This window comes from Alligator mississippiensis, chromosome 1 (assembly GCF_030867095.1).
Source record: "Alligator mississippiensis isolate rAllMis1 chromosome 1, rAllMis1, whole genome shotgun sequence".
Taxonomy (NCBI): Eukaryota; Metazoa; Chordata; order Crocodylia; family Alligatoridae; genus Alligator; species Alligator mississippiensis.
Genome location: NC_081824.1, coordinates 54,531,669 through 54,554,559, shown reverse-complemented (window position 1 = coordinate 54,554,559; position 22,891 = coordinate 54,531,669). Strand labels below are relative to the sequence as shown.

At 40.9% G+C, this 22,891-nt stretch overlaps 1 protein-coding gene across 1 annotated transcript in view; it reads left to right on the top strand.

Annotated features, from left to right (window-relative positions):
• The window catches only part of LOC109285507 (protein eyes shut homolog), a 131,975-nt gene that overhangs the window by 15,198 nt on the left and 93,886 nt on the right, over window positions 1-22,891 (top strand). Inside the window, exon 2 of the mRNA XM_059723135.1 lies at window positions 2,131-2,351. Coding sequence (XP_059579118.1) covers window positions 2,131-2,351 — 221 coding nt within the window. The remainder of the gene's footprint in view (window positions 1-2,130; window positions 2,352-22,891) is intronic.

The window sequence follows — 22,891 nt, the reverse complement described above, 5'->3', positions numbered from 1 at the left end:
GAAGATTATGTTTTTTTTCTTTTTCAACTCTGCTGAAGTTCTTGGAAAATAAGTTTCAGACCCACTGTGGGATCTCTGCTTTGTCCTTTTGGAGCTCATGAGACCATTTAAACCAACAGTAGTGTTCATCCTGATCTGTGAAGACAGCTTTCTTATTATCTCCAGCCAAATGGATGGAAAAGATATAAATCCCAATTGCAGACCACCCTCCCTATACACACAGAGTTTTCCATTTGGACAGTATACCTTTAAAGATACATTTCAGTTTTCTGTTGAAGATGGTCATAAGAGTTCTACCACAAACAACAAATCCACCTTCCTATATTTTTCCCTCACAAATTCAAAATGGAGGCATTGCTTCACATCCCAGCTGTGAGACATGGCCTTTTATTTACAAAGGTCAAAACCAATCAGGTCAAATCTTGGATTATTTTGGTTCTAGCGAAAATGATAAAGTATGTGACAGTCCTTAAAGTATGTGAAGCACTGCATTTGGATTACAGATTGAGTTAGGAGTATCCTGCCAAATATCCAAAGTGAACCTGTCTGTGGCTATTAGAACTTAGTCTTTCAGAGCACAGGTATCACTGTCAGCATCACTGAAAACTATATTAATCTCAAACATCTGTAAAGTAGTGATCTGGAGGTCTGTTCTGCCATTCACGAGGCAATGGGCAATTTAAAAAATTTCCAGATCTAACACAGTATTCAATAAAATGGGGCTCCAGTCACTGGTACTCTGAGACTTTGACATCCTACCCTGAGTGAACTTGTTACTATTGTGGATTCATCCACAGTGGAATATATGTGAAGTCAATCACTTGGAGAAAAAGAAGTGACTGACTTTCAGTAACTGGAGTACTTTGAGATGTGTTGTCCATGAGCAAATTCAGAACCCCCCTTCTTCTGCAAAGTCTTGCATTTCTGGAATTCCATGGTTAAGAAACTGAGACAGTACATTTTCTCTGCCCGTTCTGCCCTTAATATGAAGCACAAGGAGTAGTAGGGCACATGTATGTCATAGAAGTACTGATCACCATGAAGTCTCCAATCTTCAACATATGGAGCTTTTGCACACCCACAGCAGAAAATAAATATAGACACAACATCTCAAGGGGCATGTCTACACATTCATTAATGCGCCTTAATTTACTTCGCATTTAGTTTAGTACATATTTAAAGAAGTACTACCTAAATGCACAGTAATGAGAGTTATTGTGTAGTAGTGCTGGTGCAGTTATTTTTTGACGCTTACTGCACATTAGCCTAATATCACTGCACAGTAGGCCATTAGCATGGTTTTTAAGTTCCACGCTACTGTACAGTGGTATTAGGCTAATGTGCAGTAAGCATCTCGTGTAGATGCACCCAACAAACTGTAGTTACTATAATGCAAGTTAATCAAGTTAGTTCCTTTTAATATCATTAGTCAGGTTAGTAGTCAAGGTAGTTAAAAAGTTTCTGATGAAACAATGTTTCAGTGGAAAATGCTTGACTGGTTAAGCCACAAATGTTTCATTTGGAATACTGCAGGTTTGATGGACTTTTAACTGTATCTATGGCAGAATTATGTTAGAACCCCTTCAGAGGTTTGGTGGATTTCCATGGACTACTTGGAGCTGGGGATACTGGAAACTCCAGGTTCCAGCCCTGAGGCAGTCTACAGGTGGTTCTGCTGTAAAACAGGAAACCATGGGCCCAGCCCCAATGCCAAATGTGTCTGGTAGGTCTGTTCCAGGTTGAGGTATGGAGAACCCCTGGTGGCTGCTCAGTGAAATTGTGAAATTAATGTTCTCATCTTTTAACAATAAAATTGACAAAGTTGTCAGTTTCCCATAGCCACTGAAAAGCCCAAAGAGCTTCTAGTTGATAGGAAAAATTTGAGAAATTTTGGTTACTGTTCCTTTTGGACCAATACCATATTTGGTAAAAACTTCCCATGAACTAGAATCCATTTTTTGTTACTGGTTTGCTTTTTTTTTCAGACAGCTTAGTGGCTATTTGCTATGAGTATTTGCTTTTTATTATTATTATCATTATTATTGCTTCATTGATTATAGATGCATCATGCATAGTTAGAAAACAGTATGTAATAAAAATTTTGCTGATGTTTCTTTTGGGATTCGACAGAGCACCTTTGGGTCCACATTCCTTGGAAGTGTTCCTGCTCAGGCTGAGGTTCCTCAGTGTGCAGGGAGGATTCATGGCTACAGAGGCTGCATAAAGGATTTTCAAGTTAACAATAAAGAGTTATTCATCATAGATGAGGCCTTAAGTGGGAAGAACATTGAAAACTGCAATGTCCCTGTATGTGATTATCATCCATGCCGTAATGGTGGTTCCTGCAAAAGGTAGGTCGTTTTTTGATCACTCACTAACACAACATAGCTTAGCATTTCATCCCTGCCATTGTTGTCCTCAGTGTAATAAACAACTAATATCTGGAACTTTTATTTGTCTTTTATCTCTGCTGTGCTGATTTAAAAATGTAGGAGTTTCAGAGGCATTTATGTCCCATTTGCTCAAATGAGAAATGGTAATTACAGCCTCAGTCTACTGAAAATAGATGTGAAAACTGGTTCTTCAGCTCAAATGCAGCTCAATATTAATTGATCAAAAAGTCTCTGCTTTAAGAAAAATGTTTTTTCTGCTTCTTATACTAAGTGGTCAGACGAGAGTTATTAAAACTTACTCCTCTTTCTCTTTTCTCTCTCTTAGTGGGTATATGTGGAATATGCTCAGTTTAGAGTTAAAGTAATATGTACTTTCTAAGTGTCAGCCTAGAAATTTCATTTTGGGAGTTGCAATTAATGTGAATTTATCCAGGTGTATCTTCACTAGCAGTAATAAGGAGATTAGGCCAGGACCTCTGCTTTTGTAAAATAGCAATACTTCATTTTAGTTTAAAGAGTTTAACTGAAAATCTGTAGCTCCGAAAACAAAATTTAGCTAAAAATCCTGATGACTGTGAATGAATCAAGAATCTGCTTCACACTGTTACAGCTCTATTGATCTTAGAATCATAGAGAAGTAGGGTTGGAAGGGACCTCCAGGTGTCATCTAGTTCAACCCAATGGTTTGGACAACTGTGGACTAACTCTGCTTGCTATAGGCCAGCCTGCAGGCTGGTAAACAAATCATGCTTGAGAGCACCTGTAGGATGCTCAGGGAGTCACCTGACTGGAAAGGGGCACAGCTCTGGGCATATAATTCCCAGCAAGAAGTAAAGTAAACAGTCTGGGTCTGGAAGCTGAAGGGAAAGGAGCTGTGCAGAGGGACTGTCAATGTGCTATGCCTAGAGGTAGCATATAAAACTGAAGCTGAGCCAAGCCAGGAAGTTTAGCCCTGCAAGCCACTAAATGAAGAGCTCCTAGCCAGAAAGACTGCAAGGGATGCTGGGCTGACTTCAGAGGTGCTCTAAGAACTGCCAGCTGAATGCTGGTACTTTATGAAAGAATAGAACCCCATGTAGGGAAGCCTTGCTGCAAGGCAGTGGGATATTCTTGCAATTTGCTATGCCTGGAGCAGGTTAGGTTTATGTTATAGTCAGAGGGCTTAATTTTGGGATTAGAGTTATGCACCAGTGGTTTGGGTGGGACTAGAAAGGGGTATCTTGGAGGTCCCATTAGTGTCTTAGGGGCAGGTGATTGACTTGAGCCTGGCCAAGGGCCTAAGCAGGGCAGAGATAAAGGCCCCAGAGGGCAAGATAAGGGGCTGGGACTCAGGACCCTGTCCCAATGTGGTGGGCCTAGGCAGCAAGGGGCCGGCTCAAGGAAAGGGGCAAAGGCTGGGAAGGCCAAGGCGTTAACAAGTGAGTTAAGACCTGAAGTGGTCAGACAGTGGCTTGTGGATAAAATTCCCCTCTTAAGTGTAAGTTGGTAGCACCTGTCAGGCATGGGCATGGCTATAGGAGAGTTTTGGAGGCCCTGATTAGCCTTTAACATGATGAGGTGTGACACCAGCCCTCATGAGTGAGATCTTGGTTGGGAAGCCCTGGGGCAGCCTCCTTTTCTAAAGACATAATACCATCAAGGCATGGCAGAAGAGCTGAAGGGAAGATTGACCAAAGGAAGCAGAGAGGACAAGGGATGAGTGGGGACTGTAGGCTACCCCTGGGGTAGGACCCTGTTACACCCTGCCATCCAGCAAGACTAATTATCCTGTAATAGGTACAGAGATTCAGCCTCAGGACTCCACCTGGAAGAGTACTGTATGCTTGTAGTATACTACTGCCAGCCCCCATACATTTACCATTTAGACCTGGCTCTCTGCTCCTGAACAAGAGTGCAGGTTACTGGGTAATACACATGAACCAGATGACTGTGGCAAACTGGGAACTCCCCGACCAGCCACAGTGCTAGTCTAGCACCTGCCTCTGGACCTGCCACCTGTTTTCTTTCCTGCCATGCCTTGTTGTTAAATAATTATGGTCTTAATTAGGCAAAATCTAAAATCCATTTTTAATAGTTTATAATGTATCAACCTACATTTGGACATGTAAGAAATTAGTTGGTCAGTTGTAGTCACTTGTATCTATATAAAGTGCAAGTACACTCAATAACTTCAGAAACCCTTTGAATTTACACAAATCAAAATACAATATCTTGGTCTTTGTGACACTATTTGATGGACCACACCATGGAATTAGGCACTGAATGGTGCTTTTGTTACTTTCAGATAAAAATATTAAATGTAGATGTAAATAGAATAAAACCCAGGACTTCTATAGCTAAAACATGATGACATAATCCCTAATTCTTAATTATTTTCCTTTATTTCAGTGGTGTTTTGAGTTTGTGTTGTAATTTAAAGCAATTCAGGTATACTTCCAAATATATATTCTGCTTTTCCTAGCTGCATCCCATGTTTCTGCATCTTTTATTACACTGTAAATCTGTATTAAAAGATGAAACCTCTAAGACTACTAATTTTTAGAGAAACAGCAAAATAACTGTATTAAGTGAATTTAGGTTTGAAAAGCAGTGTAGCTGTACAGTTCATTTTGAGGAAATAATTCTCCTTAAGTTAATAGCAGAGAAGCTTCCTAAAAAGCATAGCAAGAAAGATTAAAATATGAAGCTCATAATGGTTTATATGCCCCCATTCCCATTGTCCAGATGCTACAAACTGGGTTTGGCAATAATTAAACAAAAAGATAAATGTTTGGAAAATATCTAAAAAATTATTATACCAATAAATTTTGTGTCTGTGTCAGTAATGACACTAGTTGACTAGTCAATACTAGTCAACCAATATTTCTTTATTCATACATTTATTTTAGATTGCATAAGAACTCATGAAAATGTAAACATGCACAAGCTTAGTTTCATAGTGCTGGGTACAAGTTGAAAGTTAATTGCTCCCACAAACAAGTGTGTTTCCAATGTCTCAAATTATTCTCACAGCAATTATTCTTACTGTTGTTGTTCTCCATGTATTGGAGCAGCAGATGGGTCCATTAATGTTAATCAATTAATTAAGACTGAAAAATCAAACTCAATTAACAATAAATTTCAACAGTGAGAAGCTTATCTTTAGATTTCAGGCTCCAAAAACATCATAATTATCAAAAAGTTTGATAAACAGAAGACCTGTTTATCAAAGTTGACCTCCTAAAATTTTAAGTTCTCCCTGGAAGCTAGACCTTGATTGAAAATTTATTTTCAACTAAAAAGGGGAAAATTTATGTTTTAAGATCAGATTCAAGAAAATACCTACCCATTTTCTGCATACTGGACACATCTACATGTGCCCCTGACTGTGCAGTTCATACTGCACAGTCAATTAGTACTAGTACTCGTCAGTACTGTACAGTCCCAGCAGCACATGGGTCATTTCCAACCCTACTGCGCAGCAACGTTGGCATCATAGTTCATGCATGCTGAACTGTGTCTTTTTAGTTCATCGCTAGGGAGATATAGCATCTTATGTAGACGCGCCCATTGAGAGGCAATTGAATTATTTATAAACATCATACAACTGATTTACAATCCTTGAAATTCAAGCCAGACTTTTTTAGCATTCACTTAACAAAGACACAAAAAAGAGGAGAATAATTTCTAGGCTAACTTTCTGGTAAGTAAAATGAAATTTTGTGGGGAAACTTGATTCTGTGCCAAGCTGCAGAATCCCATATATTGAATGAATCAGGGACTAAACGGAATTGACATGTCTTTGGTCTCTGTTAGCTAAAAATCCTTGGTGTTTAATAATAATAATAATAATAATAATAATAATAGAAAATGAAAATACACAGAATAGGAAATAACAGCTATCCCATGCAGAAGTATAAACTGGATTTTAAAATATTCCTTGAACTGTTTTTTTTTTCTGGCAAGCCTAAAATGTTATTTTTTTTTTATCATTTTTGTACCTTAATTTCCATTTCTTTAGTCTTCAGCACTTCTAAATTCTGGCTGTGAAGAATACCAGAAGAAGTTCAGGAACAGAACAAGGAAGTTGTCTCTGTGACATTTTCTCCTAATTTTATAAAGTAAGGGATCCAGATGGAATGTCCAGAGATTTGGGTACTTATTTGTCCTCCAAACCTTTATCCAGGCCAGGCCTCTGATCACTAGTTTACAGGCTAAGTTCCATACTAGTATTCAAAGTTTCTTTGTTTTATAAATTGGAGAACTAAGTCTACCAAATATAAAAAAAAATAAAACCCAGAAAAAGGAAAAAGTTTCATTTTATTAGCAGGTACATATTGTCCATATAATACTTTTGGCTTCTCATAAAAGATAGAGCATGCTTTCCATCAGAGGGCTGCTCTCTTTTGGAATCAAATGATGCTGTATCTCAAGTCAAAGCACCTCTTCTTAAGTTCCTCCAGCATTTTTTAATAATAGTTTTGGGACTGAAATGTTATGGACCATCCATTCCAGACTGGAGAGGGTGACAAATGTAGCAGGCTTTTAGTGCATACACAAGTGAAGCACATCTAGAAAATCATGATTCTGTCCAAGCAAATGTCAGTAGGGCCTTGGTGACTTCAAAATGCCACTTAAATTGATTTTCTAACTGCTTTTTTTTTTTGCTGACACCCTTACATATTGATTCATTGGGATGATTATTTTGCAGTGTGAAAAGCCTTTGAATCGACTAGGAATCACTTTACACATATGAAGTTTTTCCTTCAATAAGGAACTAGTGAGACACCAGACTTTCCTAAGATTTCACATACTCTTCAGGGAAAAAGACATTACACCATTATTACCAAGAAATCTTTCATATAACAGTCTGAGGAACGTGAAGGAGTTAAAATGCTTGGGCTAATCAGAATGACCAAAATCATCTTGTGCACATATTCTTCACATCATATTTCTGTGGCAAGGTCAAACAAGTAGGGGAGAAAAAAATCCCATCTCCAATTTGCTCTGCCCTCCAGTAATAATACATGGAGAACTCATTTACCCTGATTGATCTTTCTGGGCATAGGAGACCTTTGGCTTAAATCTCATGTGAAATGTCTACCACCTTTATATATATATATATATAAAAGATCTGCATTTCTGCAACACAGATTTCTTCACATCAGGGAACTGTGAGGTGAAATTTTAACCTGCAAGTTTTTCCCCTTAAAGCTTATATAGTAAATTGCTCTAATTCACAAGTTTTTTCAGGTAGATATTTCAAGATTGACTTCACATAACTAGATATGCTTCAGCCTGTAACCAGGGATACATGTTCCTATTTAAATTTTCTTTACCATTTTAGTACTATATTTCTCACTTTATGGTTATTACACAGGCAAAGGATGTGCCAAACTAATCAGACCTGTTAACAAGTATCTGACAAGGCCAATGTCTGATGCTTTAGAATAAGGGGGTGGGGAGGGGAAAGAAAACATGATGCATCCAGGCAGTTTTACATGCTAATATATGAGGAAAGCCCAAAACATGAAACCTGATTACTTGTAGTTCATAAAACTAAAAATATTACTAGAATTTATGGTATCCAGTTTTCATTAGTCTACCATCTATATTTTAGTACAGGCCAAATATGAAATTTTTCAGCAGAGACTAGAATATGACCTGACCACTTTCAGAGTTTATCTTCTCAAATGTAGTTCCAAAATTCACCTTCCCACAGGAACCTTCACACAATGATGAACTCTTACTATATAAATAATAGAATTTTAAACCCAAACCCCAGTAACCCAGCAGCAGGTGATGAGCAAATTCATTTTAGGAGAAACTTTTGTGTTTTTACTTCCAGATGCTACAATGAGGGGCATATTCCAAATGTTTTAGCTTAAGTGAATATTTCTATATGTCCTTGGAGCCACAGATCCATAAACTGAATATTAGCTTGCTGTGAAAAAGCAGACAGTACTGAGCTGTGAGCAACACAAGGAAAACATGGTTCCAAATTTAAATAGGGCCTAACCTTCTGACTGTTAGGATAATGTGCAAGCTGTGCACAAAATTCATTAAATGTGGTGTTTATACAACATCTCATTTGATGATATTTAAATGAGAGAAGCTGCAAAGGGCCAATGTTGCATGGCGGACTGGACATATTGCAGGTACTGTTTTAATACCAATCAGCATAGAATGATTTGAATCCATTCCCAGAAATGCTACAAAATATCATTGCTGAGAATTGTAGTACAGCCATACAGCAAGTCTGTAACAGTACTAGTTTCCAGAAGCAAAAATTATCTCAGGTGGGATGACATTTGAACACAAGGTAGCACCAAAAGAAATTAAATACTAGCCTTCTCTAAGGTCAGTGAGATACCTAAAGGTAGATAAAGCTACCCAGAGCACCTCTAATTCATATTCATCCAAATGGAAATGTTAAATAAAAATCTTTATAGGGATTTCTTCCCATCAAAACCCTAGTACAAATTTCCAGAGCAAAATCCTTTATCTACTTTGGATATAAAACATAATAAATGTAGGAACTATTATTTTTGTGATTTATTAATAGACCTCTTAGTGACTCTCATAGTGCATGAGTACTATATACAGGTAAAATGTCAAACATAGTATATTCCTTTTAATGTTAACTAATTGCTTTCATAATTCTTCAGAGGTATTTTTTTCCTAATGAAGTTTATAAACTTTCTGTGGGGATTTATGTATCCTCTAGCTACTTATCATACAGTATAGCCAAAAAATTCAATGCTTTATCCCACATAAAATAACTATAACTTACTAATCATTACATTCATATCAGAACATTTATTTGGATGCACCTTACCTAGTGCAAATTATGTACCTATCTACTAGTGATAGATACACAGACTCCACAAATCCAAAACCACAGAGGTGAAAAAAAAAAAAAAGCTGACGAAATTTTAGAGCTGCCTATTGCCTAACATGGTTGACCGGAGATTTAACAGTGGTGAACATTATCTTTTCTGAGTCCCCGTCTTGGGGAGCTTTTCACTGAAAGGAAGTCTGAGGCTTATCAGAGGTCACTTCACAGGACAGATATTTATTTTAGTTTAGAGATGCCTCTGAAATATTTTTTCTTTGCCTTTGTCACCTTGTTGAACCGAGTGCAGATCACATGGTTAATATTCAAACTGAATTTGGAAGGTCTTGATATGAGAAATCAACCTGACACAAAAGGTTACCCTTTTACAAGTCTTGCTTCTGCCACTTTATATCCATCTCAACAAGAGCTTTTGTTTTTAAGTTCACTTTCCAGAAAGAAAGAAAATTGGAATTGTTTTTTGACCATTAGGCCTCTCAGCAAATCCAGCAGCAGCTGTGTGGATTTAATACAAATAGGCACTAGAAGTGGAACAGTAGGCTTTATTTTGGATTCACCTGAATAGCAAAATAAAAGGAGTGACATTAAAAGAGTTAGTGAGATTTCCCATCATCAAAAGAGCAATAAATTAGCAATTTTCCTTCTTCAATGCTTGTCCAAACATATATTCTGCTGTTGGTGTCCATGCACTCCATGCGCTAAGGTTTGGTTTCTTTTACCCAGCATCTTTTACAGCAGCATCAGGTGGCACCACATCTCTAACTGGAGCATCCCCCAAGCCTTTAACTTAAGAGTATAAGGTATGGAGCAATACAGACTACTCCACAGTTCCTTTTTATTGCTCATAGTAATTAATTTAGTATGGTATTTCCTTTCTCCTATTTTGAGGGGGAAAAAAATTTAAAAATTGTTTCTGCTTGTGTGTCTAGTCTGATACTGGGACCAGTTCTGAGACCAAATACAAATCTCTACTCTCCAAGATTTAAAACTGCCTTTTATGCAAAGCAATCACTTCTAAGTGACAGGCACAGCAGGTACATATTGTGTTTGGGTGAGAGGTACAAAGCAGGTTTGCCATTTGTTTAAGAAATTGGACAGCTAGGAATTCTTACCTGAAAATGTTTCCCTGGAAAGGTCAGTGCATGCTTCTTCAGACCCTGGAGTGGCTGGAAATGAAATTCCTGAGCACCCTCTAAAGGCACTTCTACTAACCCCTCCGATCATGGACCTGAGACAGCTGGTCCTAAAAATCCATTCTAACTGGTAAATTCGTAGAGGACAGCGGGGAGAAAGAACAGTGAGCTCACAAAAAGGAATAAATCCAATTTTCCTTTATTACTTCCTTATTTTGGAAGGCACAAATCCTCTCAAATCACTGCAGGAATGTGGTAGCTTGAGGCCTAAGAAATACAGAAATTTTAAATAAAATTAGGTTAGATAAAACAATCTGCTTCCACCACCATATCTCCTCACGAAATATTGTCATCATCATTGTATCAGACCTGCAGATCTGATACACTGGTTGCAGCATACAACTGCTGCTTGAGCTTCTAATTTTGTCCTCTCCATATGGGTAGAGTTTATTTTACTTGTGTGGAGTCTGGAATATCACAATGGATCTCACTATCTTGGCAATCATAAGCATCCATCCAGTTCCAGTTCCAGACCTATAATTCCATCCAGACGTCAAATTTCACTCAGCATCTGTCCTTCTTCAGAAACACCTCTCACATAAACATACCACGTCAGGAAATGCATCACTTCTAAATCTTCAAAAAATGGAAGCCACATTTTAAAAGATCAGGAGCACAAGAAGAAGGAAGTTTACTGCTGTTACTTTCTAATTCCCAAAAAAGTATAAAGGGCTGGTGCCATATCCTGGAACTGAGGCTGAGCCCTGGGTAATAGAGCCTGAGCTAGCTGTAGCAGAGGCAGTGGGGCTGGCAGTAGTGACATGTGCAATCTTGCATCCCCACTAAGTGGACATCCAGGGCTGGTGTCCCAGCTGCCCACCACTCATTATACAACCACAGGGGCCATTGTACACCGCCACTTCTTGCTGAAGATAATCCACTTTCACAGTACATACAGGCATTTGGGGAGGCTAGGAAAAGGCTAGATCACATTAAAAATGACCAACCAATCTAACTGAGTTTACCCATGTGCAGGCCTTACACTTAGACCCCTAGTTAAGTCAATCTAGGTGTGAATTGTACAGGAGTTCTAAGAAGGTTAGTTTGGTCAAAAAATGGTTGATCAGACCTAACTTAGCCGTACCTTGGAGGTGCCCTAAGTTAGATCATGTACAGGTAAACTGATCTAACTGCACTTCTTTATATGTTTGGAGTGCAGCCCCCAGGGCTAGGAAAGCCCAGCCACTGGCCCTAATCACAGCCCTGGGCCTGCATTTTTCCTACCACATAATTTGCCTATTTTTAGGCCCCTGGTCCCTCCCTCCATACCTAGAAGGTGGTTTCGGTGCTAGAAATACCTCCTGCCCAGGGAGAGAGGAGAGAACCCCCCAGATCCTGCCAACTACCACCCCCTTACAAAGCTGCCATCCTCCCTGATGCTGCTAGGCCCCCACCTCCTCTTGCCCCTCCCTCCATCCCAGTTTACTTCAATCAGACTCCTGGAACTGGTGAACCCCAATAAAACAGGCCACAGGAGTGGTCTGTAAGATCAGGGGCAGTTTGGCAGGATCAGAGGGGGCTGGGAAAGGCCAGGGAGGTTTGTCAGGATTGGAGATCCTCTTCCTGATAACTACCCAATCCCTCTGACCTCCTCCCATGGAGCCTACTGAACCCCTGATCCTCCAATCCCATTTCTGCAGATGCCGCTCCACCCAAGGCCCCCCATAGACCCAGCCCCACCAATCCTTCCCCTTCCCCTGATTTACCTTAGATCAGGCTTCCAGCACCTATCTAATTACTGAGTTAGATGCGGGGTGGAGTGCATTTTTAACCCAATCTAACCCCCTGAACTTCCAGCTGTAATGTCTATACGACATGGCCTCAGTTTCACCTAAGTACTATTACTTCATAGTTGCATAGTTGTTAGGGTCAGAAGGGACCTATTAGATCATCGAGTCTGACCCCCTGCCCTTGGCAGGAAAGAGTGCTGGGGTCATATGGCCCCAGCCAGGTATCTGTCCAATCTCCTTTTAAATGCCTCCAAGGAAGGGGACAGCACCACCTCCCTTGGAAGCATATTCCATACTTTGGCAACCCTCACTGTAAAGAATTTTTTCCTGATATCCAATCTGAATTTGCTCTCTTCCAGTTTGTGGCCATTATCTCTAGTTCTCCCAATCGGTGCCCTGGTAAACATCGTATCCTCTATTTCTTGCTGGCTCGCCCTGATGAGCTTGTAGGCGGCCACAAGATCACCTCTTAGCCTCCTCTTGCAGAGGCTGAAGAGGTTCAGGTCTCCCAATTGGTCCACATAGGGTTTTTTTCTGTAGGCTTTTAACCAGATGAGTGGCCCTTCTCTGAACCCTCTCCAGGCCATCCACATCCCTCCTGAAATGCGGTGCCCAAAACTGGATGCAGTACTCCAGCTACAGCCTGACCAATGCCGCATAGAGGAGAAGTATCACCTCCCTAGACCTGTTTGTGATGCACCTACTTATGCAAGGAAGGGTGCAGTTAGCTTTACTTATTACCTTATCACATTGGTGACTCATGTTAATTTTGGAGTCAACTACAGCTCCCAGATCCCTTTCAGCAGTTGTGCTACTTAAAATGGTACCTCCCAGGCTATAGGTGTGTTGATGATTCTTCCTCATGAGATCAGCCAACCTGTAAGAGAAGAGACTCTTACCTCTTGGAGAGAGATGTAGCCCATCTTGTCCAAAGAAGGCCTTATCCTGGAAGTGCAGGTTGTGGTCAAGGAATCCAAACCCCACATGACGGCACCAGCTCCGGAGCTGTGAGCTGACCTCTCTAACACAATTGCTGTGGTGCTGTCCTCAACTGCTGACCAGTAGGATGAATGAGAAGACCACCTGTGCCCCCAAAACTCTGAGCCTGGCTCCCAGTGCCATGTAGTCACTCATGACCCCTCCTGGACTACTCTGGGCTGCATTATTCATTCCTACATGGATAAGGACTGTGGGATAGTAGCCAGAGGGCCTAATCATGTCTGGCATCCTCATTGTGACATCTCGAATCTGGACTCTGGGCAGGCAGCATACCTCCTGTACCATGGCATCCGGGTGGCAGATGGCTCCCTCCATTCCTCTCAGAAGGGAGTCACCCACCATGATGACCCAACATCTTCTCCGGCTGCACAGTTCTCTCTTAGTTTGCTTGGTGGTGGCTCTGGGAGTGGCCTCCACTGATGCGCTTTCTGCCAGTGATGCCAGGGCCTCATGTCTGTTCTCCAGCTGCACTGAGGGTGTCTCCCTGGCCTTGTGATATCTAGCCCTCGATGTGACTGTCTGCCATCTGGTTGCATCAACTCTCTCCTGTGACTCCTTCCCTCTAGGCATGTGAACCTGCAGAAAATGGAAGTACCCATCAATCTCCTCAATTGCCCTGATCACCTGCAGCCTGCTCACCTCTGCCTGGAGTTCCCTCACCTGCCCCTCCAGGGCCTCAATCCGGCCTCAATCCGGGCACATGTGGGACAGGTGAGGGAGTCCTGGCCCTCCCACTACCCCTGGACCCTTGAGGGCCTGCCAGGCAACCCCTGCAGGCAGGGGGCCCAGGTGCCACCAACCCACCCAATGGCTCCATCTGGGTGGAAGCCTCAGTGGAGCCCCGGGGCATGATCCCTGGCTGTACTCCAAGTCACCACCCCCGTTAAAGATTCCCTCATGTGCACTCACCTGAAGACTCTGTCCAAATCTGCCAGTTCCAGCACATAGAGTCTCAGGCCCCTCCTGCTCTCCTCCCTGCGTGAACTCCTGCGCAAACTCTGGTGTGCCTGTGAAGAGCACACCTGTTTGCCCAGCCTGTTCGCCTGGCGTGACTCCTGCCCAGCGTGGCTCCCACCCAGCACATCTAAGTAGGGGTGGGAGGGGAGGAAAACCCCTTCCCAATTCCCTACCCAGCTTGGTTCTCCCTTCCCCCTCCCTGCCCAGCTTACCTTATTGCTGCTGCTGGCTCCTCTCTGCTCCACTAGGTGGAGTCGGGGGAACCAAAGGCACACGTGCACTGGTGCATGCATGTGCTCACTTCGGGGTCTGGGTCCCGACTTACCCAACACCTATTTTTCCTCTTCCCACAGACACTTTCTAGTGAATGGGAGGCACTAAACTCACACTGTAAATGTTCTTAGAGTAATTTCTCTCTACCTCATTAGAACTTAATTTTTCTTTTGTTTATGGGGATAGGAGGACCTTATAACTGGATTTCTACATTTAAATTTTGATATCAAATAGTCAATTTAATGTTGCCAGAGAAAGTGGCAGTTCACTCAATAAGAGCCCTAATAGTTCTGTAGCTCTTTTAGGAAATTCCACAGTACTAGTTATATGTATGGCAGCCTCTTGAGGTTCAGTGCTATGTTTACCCAGCATTATTCCACAGGGGAATGATTAAGGGCTGATGGTTATTTTGCAGATTGTCTTTAAATTGTTGGTCAGGTAGAATCCTAACACTCACCTCCTGAGATCTAGGTCAATGCTGTGAGCTTACCTACAGTGGAATATAGATAAACAAGCACTCAAAGGAGAAGAAACAGTGGCTTACCTTAGAGCAATGTGGATTATTAAGATCTGTTGTCCATACATAATGACCCACCTTCTTTCCCCACTACAATGGACATCTGGACTTCGCATTAGTGAAAGAACTGAGAGCAGTTGGGCTCATTCTACCTGATGTGCCCTCAACTCGAGATATGAGGACACTCCAGATGAAGGGTGTAACATTCAATAGGTATCTATATGGTGTGTTGTTGATGATATAGAAGAAAAAGCAGGAAAGCTCAATATAGCAGAATTACCATGCTATCAGACAAAGCAGTATGAACAGCACAGGTGTCCAGTTCTTCAGTCTTTTTTTAACCACTGTCATTAAGCAGAAAGAGATTGGAGGTGTGAACATTAGTATCTCTAAATAAAACACATGCAACACTCCATGTTTTTCTAGAAAAAGAAAATGCAGAAAATATGCTTTTTATACTACCTATATTGTGATAGGCATTTCTTTAAAGGGCAATTATCCATCCACTGTTCCTCTTGCCCATTAATTTAAACAATGTAATATATTTTGGAAGTACACTATGTTGGAAACCAGACATGTGGAAATGGTTCAGTGACTCACATTTAAGCAGCCAGACTCCTTACTGCCCACAGGGATTAATTATGAACATCATACCTTACCAAAATATTCATAGATTGATTTAAATACTGAGAGTTCAAGTTTAGACTGCTTTGGGCTTTTTTTTCTTTTTTCATCATTTAATTTTATGTGAACTGGATTCTTTTATATTCATCAGTATCCAAAGTATTGTTACCTACATTAGAAAGGCTCACATCCTGGATAAAAAAGGAAATGAAATAAAGAGATGCTCATCTGCACAGTGAAAGGCAGGCTAAGTAGGACTGAATAATATCTGGTTAGAAAAAAAAAGAGACAGAAAGATAGAAAATAGACAATTTTCTAATAGTTAACTCTAACATTAGGAGAGCAATACCTAGGGGTATTGTTAAGGATGTCAAGCTTCAAAAGTAATTTTTCTCTCCTCTACCCCCAAAATGACATTCTGAAATATCTCTGTGGTGACTAAAGTAAAACTCTGTAAAGCCTTCAAAACAGGCTGCAAGAGTCTTTAAATACAAAGCACTGAGTTGGGGAAGATTTGACAATAAACACTTGTGATCCAGATATGTGTGCATGGATTCACCCCTCTGCTCCCTTGCTGCTGGAATTAACAGGGAAATTAAAATCAATATGATTTTTACCCTTCTGACTTTTCAGGGAGAAATACACGAATGTGTAGAGGTTTAGTGAAAGACTTATGCACCCGTTAGGATGTACTGACACCCTGAGATAGACTGGCAGTGGGACAAAGGCCTTGTACTGACTTTGCCCCCAGGATGCATTTCACCGTCAGAGAGGAGACAACTCTTTGATGTGTGTCATCATTGCAGGGCGAGTGCAATGCACACACCATCATCTGCAATCACAGGAAGTAGCGCCTAGCTGCTGAGATTGTAGAGACTGTTGCAGGCCTTCCTTGGGGTGGCCTTAACCTTTTCTTAGCTATTTTGAAATATGGCAAGATAGATGCATTTTAATTGTTTCAGCCTTGATGAACACCCATTTTATTTCTGAGCTGTCATATTCTTTGGGGCAAATATAAGGCACAGCATTGAATTCTAATTTTAAAATGTCTTCATAACTTGAAATGAAAACTGCAAAGCAATAAGAAATATGTTGTATTTTCTTTACAAGTTGCGGAAGTCAGTGTCCTGATTTATGATGTGATAGTTATGACAGCTCAAGATTCAAGGCTACATTATAAAGTCTGCTTTCAGCTTCAGCAAGTGCTCTCTCTGTCCTGCTGTGTTTCACTTAATAGCAAGGACAAGTGGATTCTATCTGTAAGAGAGCATGTTTTGCATATGAACTACTGCAAGGCAGGAGACAAAGCTGAGATGGAGTAGGATTCAACACATCTAATTTTACTTAAGGACTCTTGTTTGTTTTCAAACAAGCTTTTAAACTGGGTGACTGATTTTAGGGGCAAGTACTGCTTTAGTACTGATATGAGGGGATGTTTGTCCTTGAACAACTCTTTGATTTACTTTCTATGCTTGCACTTGAAAGTAAAACACTGTGATTTAACATAAACAAGACAGCATCCATGGGGCATGAACTAATCTTGCTAAGTACAACAGTAACCTTAAAATAGAAGATTTGTCTATGAGCTGCTAATTTGAAATTAACTTATAACATTACTTTAGCAATATTTATTTTAGTGTTTATAATCTTAACCTTGTGATCAAGGCTATTTTCTCTGTTTGTGTGTATTTTTTTTTGTTACTTAGGTATATTAATGTATATAGAGAGTGAGCATAGGAGTGAACAGATATAAACATATATTTATATTGTTTACTTATTTACTCTATATACAGTTTCCTGAGCAACCTTTTTGGCAGCTTCTAATTCCTGAATATTTGATTTTGCAACCTTAATTTTTTTCTTACTATAGTTTTTGCAGGCACTTCTGTTGTCTTTTTCAGAATCTACAGACTCCAAGGCAGTGCCACAGTTCATGTTCATATAGTGTATACCTTTTATTCAGTTGTCTCAATTCAATAAAATCAAAATTAGGAGCAATGGTGTGAATTATTTTATAGTACATTTCAGCTTCCTACTCTGCAGCTGTTTAGCTGTAGAGATTTGCTTATAAAAATGCACACAGTTTTGGGGGATGGGTAGAAAGAAATGAAGAAAGTACCACATGGAAATCAAAAACAAGGTATTTGGTTTGTATAGTTAATCAAAATTATTCAAAAAAGCAATGATCAGACCTTAAACATATAGACCCTTTGAAAACCAAATTCCATATCTTTGCCTTGGGCTCTTTCTGTTTATTGCTGTCTATATTAATCTAAAATGAAACTTTACTCTGGATAGCTAAGCTAGTTTTAATCTTTCTTCCACTAACTTATATAACTAAAAGCGCTATAGCTTACCACCACCTACAGATGGAAGATCTGCATCTGAAAGCATGCAGAGCTAAAGTGATGGAGATAGGGAGGAACTAAAGCCCCTCTGGTCAGAGAACAGTAGATCTTACAGGTGAGCTAAAGGAGCTCATACCTGTCAGTAATTGAGTTTTGCTGGCGGTTTATGAGATTTAAATAAAAATAGGGCTGCAGAGAAAGTAAATCCCTCAATAGCATATTCAAGCAATTTTCTTTTCATAGAAACATTTTTTTTTCACTGGCAATAGCTTGGCAAAAATGCTTGAGTTTAAATTTCATAGAGAGAAAAAAAATCAGCTTCTGACAATCCTTACATCAGCTAACATTTGAGATACTGTGAGATTTACCGAAAATAAAAGAAGAAAAGCTTCCACTGTGCTGTGCCCTATTTGGTCATTGTACTTGTAAATGCACTTATTTAAAAACAGCTTCCAGTGTTCTTTGTTTCCTGTAATTCCTCCTCCAAAAATCCTTCTCTCTTATTAAAAAAAAAGGAAAAAAGGAAAGAAAAATCTCTTCCAAATGCAGATTTCATCAGAATAATAATGCCTGTCAGTGGGTGTGTATTGTCTATCATTCTCCCAACCACCTTTTTGTTCAAGACTTATAGTTGTAATCTATTGGATTTCTTTGCTGAATCTTTTTCAGAAAGCAAAATATAGATATTTTAAGGAATATTTAAAACATTTGATATGGCTTTAAACAATAAACATTAAACAGAAAAATTGTGGAGTTTTTTGTATCTGAATGTACTGTATGTTTTTCTCCCAGTGCTTTGACATCTGAGAATTGCCCATGCTATTGTGTATCAGCCTCCCAATACTGCAGTGAAGGGAGATGTTCCAAGTGGGTAAATCCAGCTACCTTATTTCCTAAAAAACAATAATGTAAGTGGTTCCATTGAGATTTAATGGAAGATGTATTTCAAGAGAGCCATATAAGGGATACTTATGTAATCAGGGGTGCAAGAACAGACCCTATCAATCTGTAGCAACATAAATTATATGTTCATTCATTACATGGGCAAGGTATTTTCAATGTCTGCATTTACTTATAATGCAAGAGTTACGCTTAGAAGGAACTTAACACTTGTACCTACAGAAATGTGTAAGAATAAATGTAGGAAAATACCATATTGCATAAAAGTTAAGAAAAACCATATTGTAGAAGAGATAACGGCATTACTTTTATAACATTCACCAAAATTGTCATTTGTGTTTTAAGTCTTATTTATAAAGCTTACATTTCTTAAACTGAAATTATGGAATGAGGTTCCAGGTGCAGAGTTATCTCAATAATCTAAGTAATCTTAAAAGAAGATTCTCTTTTCCCCCAACCAAATTCTCATAGCTCCTTGCATAGTGACTGCAATCACCGATAATCAGTAATTACATAATTGTACATGAAAAAGATCTCTGTCTTCTGAAGTACAGTACTGCATGACCATTGTAGTACACAAAGGAAAACTTGTGTTTTATTTTTATCTCATAGTGGAGATTACACCATTTTATAATGGCTCCACTCACTTTTTTTTAAGTTACTCCTTATTTGTACCAGTATAAGCAAGAATCTAATCAGGCCCACAGCTGGATACATTCAGCATCTTTTTGTTCACCCAGGAGAGATCTAGATTGAATTGATCTTCATCACAGAACTGAACGGAAAACAACAGGAGGGAAATCTTAGAAGCAGTATCTCATTTAGGACCTTATAAAAGTTCTTAAGGTGCTTATTTCATCACTGTACACAGTTGGATAGTCTTTAGAAATCAATGAAGAACCTGCAGTCAGAAGCACGCATAAAATTTCTTGAAGTCAAAGTTCATTCCATTGATAGAAGAAGAAAAAAATGTGGTACTGTTGATTGAAAATGTGGTCAAAATCAGTTCTATTATTCCTCTTTAGATAGCTGCATCCAGATGGGTTGGGAGAGACAGGGTTCACACTGCAAGGCAGCAGGCAGAGCCAGAAAGCGCTTGCTTGAGTTCTCTCAAACTGTTAGTTCAGTGGCTCTGTTGAAGAGAAACAGCAGTTTCATCTTTCTGCTACCAGCAAATATCACTATGATGTAAGATTAAAGCAAAGCTTATGAAAAAGAATCCACTTCTCATATTTATGAGTGACAAAGAAATGGGGAAAACCTATTCTACTTTACTGACAGCAGCCCAAGAGAAGTGCTTATGCTGGTAATGAAGGTGGGGGCGGGGAAGGGAATTCTGCTTTTGGGGGCAAAAAAAACTGAGATGACTTTGCGAGCTTTTAAGAGAATGATTGTGTACAAGTGATCTGCACAGTGCACGGTCACAGTCACAGTGGCTGAGTTGAAGAGCTAAAAATAGCTCAGTGAGGCTTCACAAGTTGGGGTGGCAATAATGCAGCCCCAGGTCTGAGACAAGCAGCTGGGCTGTGAACATATACAGTTGTCCTGGAGACCCAGTTAACCCTTTCTTAGATAGGGTTAACCTAAACTTGATCTAAATCTGTACACTTCCTCAGGTGGACTAACTTTGATCAGATGCACCATTTCTGGGGCAATCTAAGCCCTTCGCACAGCTGCACAATCAGGCATTTAGACTGACCTAACCTTGGTTAGGTCTATCTAAATGTAATGTCTGTATGTACCTTCTGTACCTTCTGTAATACAGTATTTAGCACTCCAGATTAATGACTTCTGAACAAGTGTACTTCAGACAAAGAGGATAATTTTAAATAAATGCTCTTATTGTCTTGGCATGAATGTACCAAGAATGCCTATCAGTATAAAACCATCCTGTTTTCTCAACACTCATTTAATAGAAAAGAATGATTGAATCAATATTTTGTACCAGAATCACATCAATATGGATCAGATTCCAACATCTCAAGGATATGTTACAGCCAGGGGACTTTTGCTTGATTAAAATATTTATAGCGATAGTGTGCCAGTAACCCTTATTATTGCATAAGCTATTAATGGATGGCTATACCCTGTACAGGAGGGATCATGTAGAGAAAAGGGGCGGGGGTGTAGCTCTCTATGTTAAGGAAAGCTACGCGTCCCTGCAAGCTGATATTGGCGACCAGGGTGGACGGCTGGAGACCCTCTGGGTTAAAATCCGTGGGGAACACGGCACAGGGGACACAATGGTGGGAGTCTATTACAGACCTCCCACGCAAAGTCCTGAGCTTGACCAGGAGTTTGCCCAAGAACTGGCTGAGGCAGCTTGCTCCAGGACCATGGTTGTCATGGGTGACTTCAATTACCCAGACATCTCGTGGGAGGATCGCTCAGCAAAATCTGAACGGTCGCAGAGCTTCCTCTCTTGCGTGGATGACCTCTACCTGACTCAAGAAGTCTATGGGCCAATGAGAGGCAAAGCGCTGCTCGACCTGGTACTGGCTACTGGGGATGACCTAGTCGGTGACCTAGTGATCGATGGGAAGCTGGGTGACAGCGACCACGAGCTGATCACCTTCACCATCCGCCAAAAAGCTGGCAAGTCAGTCAGCAACACGGAAGTCCTTGACTTCAGGCAAGCCGACTTTGACAAGCTCAGGAGGCTTGTCAGTGAGGCCCTAAGGGACTGTGACCACAGGGAGAGGGGAGTTCAAGAAGAGTGGTTGCTCCTCAAGGGAGCGATCCTCAATGCACAAACTAAGTCTATTCCATCTTGGAGGAAAGGCAGCAAGAGGGCACAGCAGCCCCCCTGGCTCTCCAGGGACCTAGCAGACCTCCTAAGGCTAAAAAGAAAGGCCTACAAAGGATGGAGGATGGGAGTCACCTCCAAGGAGGATTATTCTGCACTGGTCCAGTCCTGTAGGGAGCTGACCAGGAAAGCCAAGGCTGCAACTGAACTCCAGCTAGCTTTGAGCATCAAGAAAAATAAAAAGTCCTTTTTCAGATATGTGGGGAGCCGGAGGAAAAGCAGGGGCAACATTGGACCCCTGCTGAACCAGATGGGGCAACTGACAACTGACACCCAGGAAAAAGCCAACCTATTAAATAGGTACTTTGCGTCAGTCTTTCATCAGCCCCATGGGACGCCCATGCCCGCTACAGGGCCGGGAAGTCCGGGTGAGGGTGATCCCCTGCCCTCCATTAATCCTGACTTCATGAAGGAACATGTTGAAAAGCTGGATACCTTCAAGTCAGCCGGCCCTGACAATCTTCACCCCAGGGTACTCAAGGAGCTGGCGAGCATCATAGCCCAGCCTCTAGTGCAGAACTTTGAAAACTCTTGGTGCTCTGGTGTAGTGCCCGAAGACTGGAAGAAGGCCAACGTGGTGCCTATCTTCAAGAAAGGGAGGAAAGTGGATCCGGCTAACTGTAGGCCCATCAGCCTGACTTCTATCCCAGGGAAGATCTTAGAAAAATTTATTAAGGAGGCCATCCTTAATGGACTGGCCAACGCCAACATCTTAAGGGATAGCCAGCACGGGTTTGTTGCGGGTGGGTCTTCTCATTTCCTTCTGTGACCAGGTGACCTATCACCTGGACAAGGGAGATGAGATTGATGTCATATATCTTGACTTCAAAAAAGCCTTTGATCTGGTGTCCCATGATCGTCTCTTGGAGAAACTGGCCAATTGTCGCCTTGGGTCCTCCACGTTCCACTGGCTGGAAAATTGGCTCCGGGGTCAGACCCAGAGGGTAGTAATTGATGGAAGTCACTCATCATGGTGTTCTGTGACCAGTAGGGTCCCCCAGGGCTCTGTCCTTGGACCCATACTGTTCAACATCTTCATTAATGATGTGGACACTGGAGTCAGAAGCGGACTGGCCAAGTTCGCCGATGACACCAAACTTTGGGGCAAAGCATCCACACCAGAAGACAGGTGGTTGATCCAGGCTGACCTGGACAGGCTCAGCAAGTGGGCAGACAAGAATCTGATGGTGTTCAACGCCGATAAATGCAAGGTTCTCCACCTTGGGAAAAAAAACCTGCAGCATCCTTATAGGCTCGGCAGTGCTATTTTGGCTAGCACTATGGAAGAAAGAGACTTGGGGGTCATCATTGACCAC